At 35.5% G+C, this 13,180-nt stretch overlaps 2 protein-coding genes across 2 annotated transcripts; both read right to left on the minus strand.

The window, feature by feature from the left end:
* Positions 1-5,453: 5,453 nt before the first annotated feature.
* On the minus strand, positions 5,454-9,476 carry LOC125197250 (dammarenediol II synthase-like). The gene is made up of 11 exons (XM_048095973.2): positions 9,075-9,476; positions 8,134-8,223; positions 7,857-8,051; positions 7,702-7,786; positions 7,268-7,623; positions 6,650-7,105; positions 6,454-6,560; positions 6,189-6,332; positions 5,929-6,106; positions 5,683-5,847; positions 5,454-5,588 (listed from the first exon to the last, which is right to left on the minus strand). Exons 1-11 carry the CDS (start codon positions 9,474-9,476, stop codon positions 5,469-5,471), a joined length of 2,298 nt encoding a protein of 765 aa, XP_047951930.1. The 3' UTR covers positions 5,454-5,468.
* Positions 9,477-11,212: 1,736 nt separating this feature from the next.
* On the minus strand, positions 11,213-12,863 carry LOC125192717 (SGS domain-containing protein). The gene is made up of 5 exons (XM_048090342.2): positions 12,694-12,863; positions 12,035-12,196; positions 11,702-11,941; positions 11,555-11,617; positions 11,213-11,483 (listed from the first exon to the last, which is right to left on the minus strand). Exons 1-5 carry the CDS (start codon positions 12,808-12,810, stop codon positions 11,379-11,381), a joined length of 687 nt encoding a protein of 228 aa, XP_047946299.1. The 5' UTR covers positions 12,811-12,863; the 3' UTR covers positions 11,213-11,378.
* Between the last annotated feature and the right edge of the window lie 317 nt (positions 12,864-13,180).

Genomic DNA, 13,180 nt, shown 5'->3' on the forward strand with positions numbered 1-13,180 from the left:
TGTAATATTTCTATTTCATCAACTTGCTTCTCATTTTGTGTTTATAATATTTACCTACTGCTCCCTCCGTCTCGGATAATTCGGGTCACTTTGACCGGGTACGGGTATTAAGAATTGTAATGAAAAGTGGGTTGAAAAAGTTAGTGGATTGTAGGTCCAACTTTTATATATTATTTTTATAATAAAATGTGAGTATGAATGAGTTAGTGGAATATGAGGTTCACTACAAAAAATGATAAAAGTGAAGTGGGACAAATTATGTGGGACGGACCGAAATGGAAAACTAGGACGAATTATCTGGGACGGAGGGAGTAAGTTTGAGTCATATTTCTCTTTCGGATTGTCCTAACTAAGATGAGTCATTTTATATTTTAATATTTTTGTTCATAAAATTTCATTCCTATATGAGTTATCACCTCTACCAAACATGGCCTAAAGGTATTCTTACTTTATTCCGCTATCTATTTTACTCTCTCTTTATTTTTCCTATTTTATTCATCTCTCCTACTTTTCAATACAAATTCATAATCTTCGTGCCCAAAAGTTATGTCTCAACTTAGTTGGGACGGAGGGAATGACAACTATACTTACTACGGAGTATCTGTTTATATTAATTGAATCATTTTTAAAATTTTAGAAGTTCCTAGATAATCGAGTCATTTCTCAATTAACAAGGAATAGAGGGAGTACTTTATTAAATGTAAATTGTTTGTCTCATTCAAAATAATACTCCTCGTCCACTATTTGAAAAACCATTTTGATCATCATGAGTTTTAAGAGATTGCTCAACTTTAGAAAAGTAATGAAAAAAGTAAGTGGAATGTGTATTCATTTTCCGTTTCTTAAAAAAAACTTTCTACTTCTGGAAAGAGAACTTTTTACGAACATTTTATCTTTTTTTTAATCTCTCTTTTACTTTATCAATTTTGAATTAAAACTCGTCCCATTTCAAAAGTTCACGTTTTTACAAAACAGAAGATTTTGTTTATACTGGATTGTGATTGTAAAAAGTTAGTGGAATGTGGTGTCCGCATACGGAAAGTGGAAAAAAGTAAATGGTTCTTTAAATGGTCGATGAATGGAGAATTTTTTAACAAGTGATTTTATGTAGTACTCCTTCCTATATATTAGAGCATCCACAATGGTTGCCTACTCGTCCGTTCGATTGACGATTTTCGGGCTCGTCCGTGATCGTCTGCCCATTGCAAGCAGACGATCGATCGGGTGGACGAGTGGGACGTCCGAAAGTTCGGTCGTGTGAGTCGGTCGCCCGACACGTCGGATGATCCCTCGTCCGTCCATTGCAAGGTGACGGACGATCGTGGACGAGGACGATGTCGACTCGTTTTGCATTTTAATTTAATTTAATTTATTTATTTTTGTTCTTAACATTATAAATACTTCCTCCATCATTCACATTTTCACACAATACTCCCTACTTTACTCTCTTTCTCTTCTCTTTTCTCTATCAAGTATGGATCCGAGCCAATTCCCAAACCCGCATAGTGTTGACGATGATATGCCGATGTTTAGTTAAGTATGATGTAGATTTTTTAAAATTAAGTAATGTAGTTGTTTTTTATAACTTGTGATGTTTAATATAATATATATTTTGGTATTTTAATAATAAAAAATAAAAATAAAAATAATAACATTAAATATTAAATGCAATTTGAATTTAACTGATAGGGCGAATACTAGGGCGGAATCACGATAGAAAGAAAGATTGGACTAGAAAATGCTGATGTGACAAGGCCTAGACGGACACTAGAGCGGATGATTATTCACCCATTGTGGATGCTCCTATACGAGTCTTAATATTGTTGTTATCATGTATGCCATGCCATTAGAAGCCTTTTTAGTTTTTACATGTCATTACCCCATTTAAGTTTCAACTTACGTTTCTTCACATTTTTACTACATTTTTGTGATTAAAAGTAGGATTCCTTATGCAGACGAAGGGTTATTATCTAGTGTTTGAAGTGAAAGGGGATCAAAATCAAGATATGTATTTTCAAGTGGGACATTTTTAAAAACAGAATATATCACTTTGAATGGAATATATGGAGTTTTGTTTCTTTTTATTTATGTGACATTACCTTTTGAAATGTCTTGTTCAAATGATATACCAGTACTTTGAAAAAAGAATAATACTATTTTTATTTTGTCCTTAAATTTAATATTCTTCCTGTTCTAATTAAGTTGAGGCATTCCTTTTAGAAAAGTGGGTTAAATGGATTAAAGGAAGATAAAATAAAGTAGAAGAGCGAATAAAATGAAAAAATAAAAGTGATTAAATATTTCTTTTTTGCAAAAAAAAAAACTCTACTTAGTTGCCACGTCAACCTAACAAAAATGAAGAGAATACTAAATAAGATTGTTTAGAATTCTAAAATTAGTTAGAAATATGTTATTTTGATTGAGACTAAACAAAAGATTTTGACTGAGACTAAAAAAAGATATGCGAAACAGAAGTATCTAACATTTTGAATGAGACTTACGCGAATGTCTACTATCGTAGATGTCATTTTTAGTTGAAAAAAGTATTATTTTTAGTTGAAAGATTTAGAGCAATTTATGGACCTAAATGCATTAAATGTGGCCGTTATCCCGTTGGGTGGGCCAGTCTCTCCCCAGTTATTACGCATAATAATTGATAATTACAAACAATTAATTATATTGTTCTTTCTTTGTTATCAATAATTTAAATTTTAATTAAAACAATTAGTACATGACCTCATTGTCATGGGACATGAGTTTAATAATATTACTATTCAGTAGCTTCGAACTGTATTAATCTCAAACATATCTGATCCCTTCTAAAACGACAGATAGAATATTTTACTATTGCTTGAAATGAAAACTCGAGGATTTTGTTTGTGTCCATTATTTCAACTCCAAATTGACCTTTCTCACATTCTCCATCGTTAAACTATCTATTCAGCTAAGTGCAATTCAAGTACTAACCTAAATTATGCTAATAATTGAAATGACATAGGAGTATGTGTATCAATCATAACCAAATTTTATTCCGATATATTAATTTTCATTGTAATTTAATAAAATTGACATATATTGACATATATGCACCGTCCACACTATAGTTTGTTCTTTATGAAATCTAGAACTGTCAATTTTGATAGATATAAATAGTACTCTGAGTGTTGGCAGATTTTTGAATTAACTAATAAAAATATGTGACATCGCAATCTCAACCATGTTTTAGATTGCAAAAGGGTGGATCCCTCAGTATTTTCTGGAATCTAATTTATGAAAGTCTATGTCAAGATATTGATTCACTTTTATGGACAAGGACATCCAACTTGAGAGTATTGTATTGAGATTTATTCAAATTAATTGACCCTAATTTTACACAATTACCCTTGAGATAATAATGGAAGATGATGTTCCAAATCAAGATTTTGATTTTGATACTCCATTTGTATTTATGGCACATATTTTGATATATAATTGAGAAAATATACTACCTCCGTCTCCAAAAAATTAACAAACTTGTAAATGACACGAATTTTAATGTGCAATGGATAAAGTAAGAGAGAGATAAAAAAAAGTGAAATGAATAATAGTGGATTGTGAGGTCTATATTGTAAATGATATTTAGAATTATTATTTGTTGGAAAACTTTCCACATTTAGATTTTGTCTAATTTCATGGCACGATCCAAAATGGTAAAACTAGTCTATTTTTAGGAACAGGGAAAGTAAAAGAGATAGAGAAAAAAAAAGAGATTTATTTCTCGACAAATCAATAGTGAAAAAATGAGACTAACTTTTGGACTAATCGAAATGGAAAAAAATAGATTATTATTATAGACGGAAAGTGTATTTCTTTAACAACAATTAGTTAAAAAAAGAAAAAGAAAAAGAAAAAAGTGTAGTTATTCTCATCTAAAATTAGAAGAGGTTGGTTTGATATAAAATTTTTTATCCCAATTAATTTCTATTTGTCTGACACATATATTTGGAGTACGTTTCTCGTTCCCTTTTTGTTCCTGTTACAAGTATATGCATAATTGTACAACAATTATGTCGATCAGCATATTAAATTATATATCAAAATGATATAGTAATACTACTTTTTACGAGTAATCAAATTATATAATGCCCATGCATCTACTGGAGGGAGGTATGCTACTTACTTATCATGATAAATTTTGACTTTGAGCCCCACAAAAGCCATACAAATTGCAATATCTAATTCGAAAATATAATTTTCTAAACATGTCTAAATAATTGGCGCATCATAAATAAATATGTAACGCAATTATTGGTTAAAGTATCATTAATAATCATCAGATACATCGTATCTAATTGCAGTTATTGACAATTGGATTAATCTCATTGGATAAGCCACACATTCCTTATGTAGAACATTAGTTATGCTTATTTAAATGAATATAGTTAGGTGGCGTTCGGTTGTCATGACTAATAATCATGGGACTATCCATCTAGGATTAAATTGTGAGATTATTTTAGTTGAAGGGGGAGACTATGACTAATTATCATGAGACTAGAATTAAGTTGAAGGAGTCAATCTTATGAACCAAATATGATACATATTTAATCATGAGATTTAGTCTTGTCAATCGAACACCCTCTTAAATGATAGAACTAGTAGTTACATACAGCCCATAATTGAAGTCTTGATAATGTATACGATTCCCCATTTTTAAAGAAGAAAGTATAATATTCAACATATAAAATTAATTGTGTTGGTACTACCAAAAGAATCTTCCACCCAACATAAGAAGCATCTTATGAAAACTTCATGGCAAAACCAATATTAGGACTATTTATCACTTCGGAAATATTATTGGGCCTGCATGGACAAGACAGTTGGTTTTGGAGGGACAGAATTATAAGACTTCGGAAATGTTATTATGATCTCTCTAAGTCAAAAGTAGAAACAAAGGTAGCAGTTGTAACTCTAGATTGCGTTACATCCTGTCAAAAATCTTCCAAAAATGAGCTTATAAATTGACACAAAAAACTCTATAACTTCTATTTTATTATGTCTCCAATATTTAATATAATAAACATATTTTTCTTAATTTTCATACCAAAAAATACCTCAATTGTGGTAGAACGCAAGGAGTCATAATATTACTAGCATGATCATTATTATTTATAACTATTATTTGTATTCGAGAACTCATGTTTCATTGCCTCGTCGACTAATGGCTAGATTTTCACACTAACAAACTTACATTTGGAGAAAATGGAGCTTATTATAATCTAGCATAGATTCACACTAACAAACTTATATTTGTGGAGAAATTGGAGCTTAATATTACACATATACTGCTATAGTTTAGAGTAAAACAACAACTCTTTGTCTCTTTGACATGGTTGTGACAGTTTTTTCACCCATTCTTCAATAGACAAACACACACATATGCATATGAATATAACTATTGGTTATAACTATTGGTTATAATCTGATATTCGTTAAAAGCATTGCGATGACCAGACTCGTTTACGATACTCTCCCAACGCCCACAGCGGGAATATATTCCTGTATTGCGCGTAATGCAGCATGCAATTCTTCATGTACACCCCTGTTATGTCCTGCCAATTTTTCCAAAAAAATATTATCAGCCAAATAATTCAAACACTGGCATTTTCCAAACAAAAATAAGACATAGGTGTTTGATTTCATTACCTCTTGTGGAAAATCTCCATCCTCCATCTGCGCGTTAATCAACAGCTTTGCTGCTTTATGTAAAGGTTTCGGATCCCTCTCTGCTTGTCCGGCATACATGAGACCGAGCATGGCCCATGATGTCTGAACCAAATTCATGCGGTTCCCATCCAACGGAATGTATTTCTGTTACAACATCTTATCAATTGTTAGAAATTTTGATCTTATAATGTGATTTTATTTATCCAACTTTACTAAGATTTATACCATGCTTGGACAAGACTCAAGGCTTTCTCCCCATCCACCTTCCTCATTCTGTGTTGTTAAGTAGAAATTCACTGCTTTTCGCACTGATTCGTTGTTCTCGTACGTCTTCCCGGCTGCAGCAAATCCTCCCAAGACGAAGCACGTTCCGTACATGAAGCAGATTCCCCAGTATCCATACCTACAATATCAATATGGTCATTCAAGTCTTTTTCTTATTAAAAAAATTGAAGTGAAAAGGATTGATTAAATTAGCTTCTTACCATGAGCCATCAGGCCATTGCCTTCCTTCAAGGAACTTCAATGCATGTGCAACAGAGGCTTCTATCTCCTTGGCGCGATGCCCCGGATACAGACGGTTGAACGAGACGAGTGCTTGGATAATACAAGCAGTGTTCTCCACATGCCTAAACCAACATAACAAAAAATGTTGGTAAAGATATAGTAATAACTGACCCAGCAGTATATCTGGTCGAAACAGAATATTTTAAACAAACTAATGATATATTCGCGAATCGGGAAACTTACTCTGACTCAACCACAATGTCTGCAAAGAGCTCCGAAGGGTTCAAAACCTGCAGATACGGCTGCGGAACTGGCGGCTCCCATATCGCAAATCCGCCGCTTAAAGCACTCTGCACATAAAAACCAACAGAGTCCATACATTCACTTCAAAAATATCACATAAACACAGATAAATTTAAAATAGGATTAATTTTGTTACCTGCAGATAAAGTAGCACATTTACACCATCATAAACGCGCCCAGCATCAGCCTTCTCTCCTGCGATCTCAGCCGGCATTTGAGACAACATGAGCAGACACTTGAGCGCTTCAGCCGTGCAGTCGGAAACAACCCAACCCTGATCTTGATCCGAGAAAGTCCATGAGCCTTTGGTGAAGTGACGATACATGGCCGCGAAATCCCCCTTGGGATTCTGCTTCACCTGAGACTCCTTTATGTAGAAATGCGCCTTCTTCAGAGAGTCTCCGTATTCCTCAACCATCCCCGTTGAGATAATCGCTTGAGTCGCGAGAACGCTGTCCCAAAGCTGGCTCCCGAAGCTCTGCATTTTCATCCCGTCTTCCGCTAGCCACATGTAATCGGGCACTCTTGCTATGTGATGCTTGAATTCATCGCAGTTCGGATCGTGGGCAAACCAACACATCATCTGCAGACTCTGCATCATCCAACCAACACAAAATCATATTGTCTGCTTTGGGCTAAGCCATCACAAAGGCTCCATACTATACGAGTTGGGATTGCTCACACATTTTCTAATTCCCCAACACATTAATATGGAGCAATTGGTGGGAGTGAACAAAACCGCTGATGCACGTACTTTTTCGACGCATCCGAGTGTGATGTATCTGGTCTCCTCAGCATTGTAGCGCATGTATTTGATGGCCTTGTCCATGGCCTTCTGCCTGATCTTGTTCAACGGCCAGCGCCTCATCAACGGCTCGCTGCAGTAGTTGAGAGTGTCCCACAGAAGATCTTGGATCCTAGAGTGAGGATAGTAAAGATCTTCCTTGCAGCAGTGGTGGCGCGCCTTGTTCCAGTCTATCTCATCGTAAGGCTTTATATGGATTTCGTTACGGATGGCTAAAACAAGGTCGGTCAAGGGGCCGTGGAACTGTCTAGCGTATAGATACGACATTGGCATGTAGGTCGTGCGACAATAACACCACATCTTTGCTGCAATTGTTGCATCCATGTTAGTGTAATAGGATAAGAAAGAGATGGATGTGTGTAATGTTATAGTTATAGTTATACCGGGATGATAAGGGAAGACTGAAGGGAAGAGCCAGAACTCCGGGGGAAGTGGGTTGCAACCGTCCCATTTGTACACTCCAAGAACCTGAAATGTACATTTTCATGATAAAACTCTACATTATAATGTGTGGAAAGAGTTAAGAAAAATAAATTACCGAAAGATAGGTTTTTCCCCAAGACGGGATTCCTGTAGCGCCTTCATGATCAAGGATCCATTTCCTTCCCCTAGCCATGGCGCCGTTGCCATCATCCGGTCCCTGGCCTAGTATCCTCAGCGCCACGTAGCTCAAAGCCGATCCGATCATAGTACTGTGTCCTTCTATGTAAAATCCCCAACCCCCATCCTCATTCTGCAATACCATTATCCACATATGTAACGTTAATATAATAATCATTTAAATCACGAAGTTTGGTCTAATTATGATTAGTCACCTGATGGTTGTAGATGTAGCGGATCAACTCCTTTATGTGCGCCGCCGTCATCACTTTCTTCAGTGTCCCACTTATGTACAAAGATATCAGCTAATCACACAAAACGACCGCAAAAAAGAATTAGTTACAGTTTTACTATAGTAAAAAAAATAATACTACTCCCTCCGTTCCATAGTAATGGAGGTGTTTTTTTTCGGCACGGAGATTAATAAAAAATGTGTTAGAGCACTCCCAATGGTGCCGGCTAAAAGTCAGCGTTTTTTCGCCGTCTATCGCCGAGTTATCGCCGACCAATGGGGGAGGTCGGCGATAATTCGGCGATAAATATAATTTTTGTTTTTTTTTTTTTTTTTAATTTCCCCCCTATAAATACACACCTTCTCTTCATTCTCTCACCATCCTCATCCTCTTTCTCTCTTCATTCTCTCCTCATCCTCGTCCCTTTTCTCTCTTCATTTGTTAAATACAACGAACTTTATTACTATTATTTGTTTTGTCTTATAAATTAAATTAGCTAGCTTTATTATATACAAAAATAAAACAATTAAATTAGTGATGATGTAAAAATGAAATGTTGAGTTAGGGAGAAATAAGGGAGAAACCATTGGAGCAGTTGGCTAAAAGTTGGCTAAAAACTGGGGATAAATTATGGTGCTGATGTGGTGCTGATGTGGCAGGAGTTAGGGAGAAATAAGAGAGGTTTTAGGGAAACTGTTGGGAATGTTGAGTTAAGTAAAGGGAGAATAAATTGGAAAATGAAAAAGGTAAAGAGAAAAAAGTAAGAGAGAGTAAAGTAGGTGTGGAAAAATGTGTTGACTTTTACTAAAAAGGGAAATGACTCTATTACTTGGAACGTACCCAAATGGGTAATAGAACGTACCAAAATGGCAAAATGACTCTATTATTATGGAACGGAGGGAGTATGACTCGTCAAAAGTTACCAAAGGAGGAGTGAAGAAAAGCGGGCCGGCATTCTCGGCCGGCCAATGGCCATCGCTGGCTTGGACCGCCCGGTTCACCCGCAAGGCCTTCTTGACCGCGGTCGTTGCAGCTTCATAACTAATCTCTTCATTCTCTCCAATCCTCACCGGAGGAATCCCGAGTAGATCGATTCCGCTCTCCCTCTTCAGCTGCAATCTCAGAAACAAATCTCCGCATGAATGGAATCCTTTCTTCCTGTTCTCGCTCCACTCTTCGCGAGCCTTCTGGAAATCGACGAGCTGCGCCTCTCGCTCCTCTGGCGTCCCGGCGTTCTCGTCGTACTCCCATACTTGCCGCCCGACGAAGTTGTTTGTGCTGTACAAATACGGCCCGCCGCCCTCGGCAATCTTCAGCCTCCACATTTTTTGTGTTTCACCTGAAATATTTTTCCGACAAAATGCAATATTGTTTAGCTTGGATTAGTACTAGGCTTGGAGTGGTGCTATTTATAGAAGGATTGGGCAATTAATTAATGGGGTAGTCATAAATTTAATGAAAGTTGATCGTATTTAAAACTTGGTCGTTAATATCATGAACTTATACTGTCTTGATTATATTTTATCATGAGTTCAATATTTTTTTTCTTAATTGAATTTGGCGTGGCAGGTCGGATTATGTGGTCGAGAAACTGATCAATATAAGAAATATTGTCGCTTTTAATGGTTGTAAATAGTGTTGTTTTGTGAATTGCTTGAGTCAAGTAGTTGAAATTCTATATCATTGAAAGTATAAGTTCATGATTTTTGCAATTATATTTTAAATTTAAGAAAATTATAAAATTTCGATATGATTTTAAAGATCATTAATTCTAATTAATTAATTAATTAAGTTGATTGGAATTGTGAAATCCACGTGGAGGATACATTTGTTGATGTTTAAATAAATATAGGCGCATCGACATCATCTCAATATTAAATTTCAGTTGTGACAAATGAAAACTTGGTTTGGTAAAGCCATTTGTTTCATTAGATATACGCATCATGTACCATTATTGTGAAGGTATTTCTTTTAGATATAAAATTTTAAAAAATTGTACATTAAGTTAAAACAAAAAACGAATAAAATTTAAAATAATAAGCAAGAGAATTATAAGAGAAAAGAGAATAAAATATATGATATGAGAGATGTGTTTTTTGCAAAATAAAATAATGATATTAGGTACATGGAAATTACCCAAAAAGAAATACTACTACTATAACTCCACCAGTGTAAAATAGACGGAATAAAGTATATAAAGATAGGGGCATGTTAGGGTGCCACCACCCCTTAAAATAACACCATACTACTATTCCTAGCCAATCATTTGTACACGTGGACGAATAATAAGCTGCCACGTGGCAACAAAAAATCTGGAAAAAGACGGTCAGCAATATGCTGGTCTTTAACCAGCAATATTTCTTGTCCAGCAATATCCGACACACTATACAGCAATCTATAGATTGCTGTGTAGTGTTTGTAATATTGTTGTGTAGCGTTTATAATATTGCTGTATAAGCGGTGTCACGGTGTCATTTTAACACAAACCTATAAAAATATATTTAACCTCTACGCTCACATCGAAAATTAAAATACTAAAATGTTAAATCTTTATAAATATTGTTTGTTTTTATTTTATGTTTGTTATAATTATATTTATAATGTTATTGATAACCAAAAATAGTCATAAGAATTGTGGGAATCTGTGCTGCTTTAGATTCTAGGTTTGGTCCTTGTGTCTGTTGGCCGTTGGGTTTGGAGTGTTGCTTTTTATAGAAATCTCATTAATTAATTAATCAAATTAATTGTAAAGGTTAAATCAATGTCTAATTATACATTAAGTGACGTTGAAATAATAGGAGCATCCATGGTGGCACAACACTAAAATAATTTTAGGTATGTGTACATGCATGTTGCGACAAAGCAAAACTTGGCCGGCTATTTTTAATTTATTAAAGTAAAAATCCAATTCCATAAGTATATATTTCCAATTATAGACTAAATTAAAACTTTAAATTACAAAAGTGGAAGCTGACAGTGATACATTGGCGTGATTTTTTGAGTTTATTCGATATAATAAAGTGTGACATAATAGACCGTTTTATGGTATTGGGTTTAGACATTCTGCTCAAAACTCTCTCATATTAAACACTGAGTTTACATAATGTATCAAAAATACATGTTAGTTCAAAACTAACATCACATATAACTTGACACTCATCAAGAACACACGTGAAACCAGACAGCAGTTGCACGACATTATAACTCGAATACCTAGGTTCGTGCGTTCAACGATAGCTTTGTAAAGGATCAGCCGCTTTGCCAGATCTTGCATCGCTCCATGCTTTAGCAATTGTTCTTTTCATATCCTCATCACCGTCCTCGTACATGTTCTGCAAAACGAATCACGGGTGTTAAAACTGGATAACACGAGCACATGTATGACCGCAACCAAGAAATATACCTTCATCAAGTCCATAATCCCGGCCATTGGATCCCGCTCCTTGTCCAAACTCGGCGGCTTCAGCTAAACAAATACAAAATTGTTCGTTAGGTGGAATCACTTTTCGAACTTCAATAGTTTACTTTCCGACTAGACTAGAGTAACTACCTTATCTTCCTTGAAGTGCAAATCCAACCAGTTTCCCTTGGCAGCTTTGGCCAGAACGACAACCACTCTCTTTGGCTTCACAATGAACTTGCATTTCTCAGGTGCGATCTCTTTGCAGAGCTTTGGCACTGCACAACGATAGTTCTTTCCTTGGACGTCATGTAGCTTGATATCAACAGACATTGGCTTGAAATCAGCCTCAACTTTCTCTCGATCGACACCTTCCAACGGTATATAAATCTACCCACAAATAAAACAGGATCATCACACACATAGTCAGGCACTCGGTTTATATCAGAACATATCAATCCCTTCGGTTTATCGCACCCTCACCTTTACTTGATCATTATCCTGATCCCAGCTGAAGGAGCTGAGAGGAACATAACTCAACAAAGAGCTGCTGGATACAGCCTTCGGAGCACTTGAAATCGGGGCTGGTGTGTCGACTGCTGGAGCTGGAGTAGGCATTTTCCGAGACGCTGCATTCGATAATTGCTGAAATAGGAATAACAAATGAAGCCTAACAATAAGACCTCTGCAATGAATCATTCCAAACATCTAAAAGGAGCCATAACATTGATTTCACACCAACAATCAAACAAGCTAAACCAGTAAATCAACATCAATAAACACAACCAAAATCTTCTACCATTACCAATTTTTCAGCACTGATCCTGATCATGTAAGTAGGAAGCAACCGAAACTTACAAAGCGTAAAATCAAAACATATAACGAACATATTAGTTAGATTTTCAAATGAAATCACACGAATTCACCTACTATACGATTGCAATCATCAATTCACCAAATCCTAACCATACATATCAATTTACACATATCTCAAATAGCCCCAAAATTAGAAATCCTCAAATTACACAAACCCTAGTCCAAACTCCATACGCGCATTTCTCAACATAACGATCAACAATAACCTCATGAAACAGCCAAACACACGAAATCTAGAATTAGCGCCGTATGCTGAGAGGCATTACCTTCTCCAGGTTGAGAATCTCAGAGGAAATGAGAGAAGCGACGCGCGGTCGCTTCGCGATGCTTTGAAGCTGCTTCAGCTCCTCGATGTCCAGCGCTAAATCATCGCAGCTTGCCATTGTTAGCTTTCAATTGCAAATTGGGAAATCGATTGAAGAGATGTCTAGAAATGTTTAAATATATTGAAGCGTAGAGAGGAGTAGAAAAAGCTAGAAGGCTCAGTGTAAAGAAGGTTCTAGACTTTATTTATTGGGCCGTAATGGTTTCTGAAATGGGCTTAGATTTATTTAATTTTATGATTTAAAGCCCAATATTGGATTAACATGGGCCTAGAGTTAATATATTTGGAGATATGGGCTAATATTACAAATTGAAGGCTCAAGAAATGGTAATGGCACATCAATCAGTATTGAATCGAACATTGACTTTTAATATTCCGTCCAAAAAAATAGTGTTAGCAGTGGTGATATAAATTTTAATAAAAAAATA

This window comes from Salvia hispanica, chromosome 4 (assembly GCF_029641045.1).
Source record: "Salvia hispanica isolate PSC_SH4W2 chromosome 4, Shi_PSC_v1, whole genome shotgun sequence".
NCBI lineage: Eukaryota > Viridiplantae > Streptophyta > Magnoliopsida > Lamiales > Lamiaceae > Salvia > Salvia hispanica.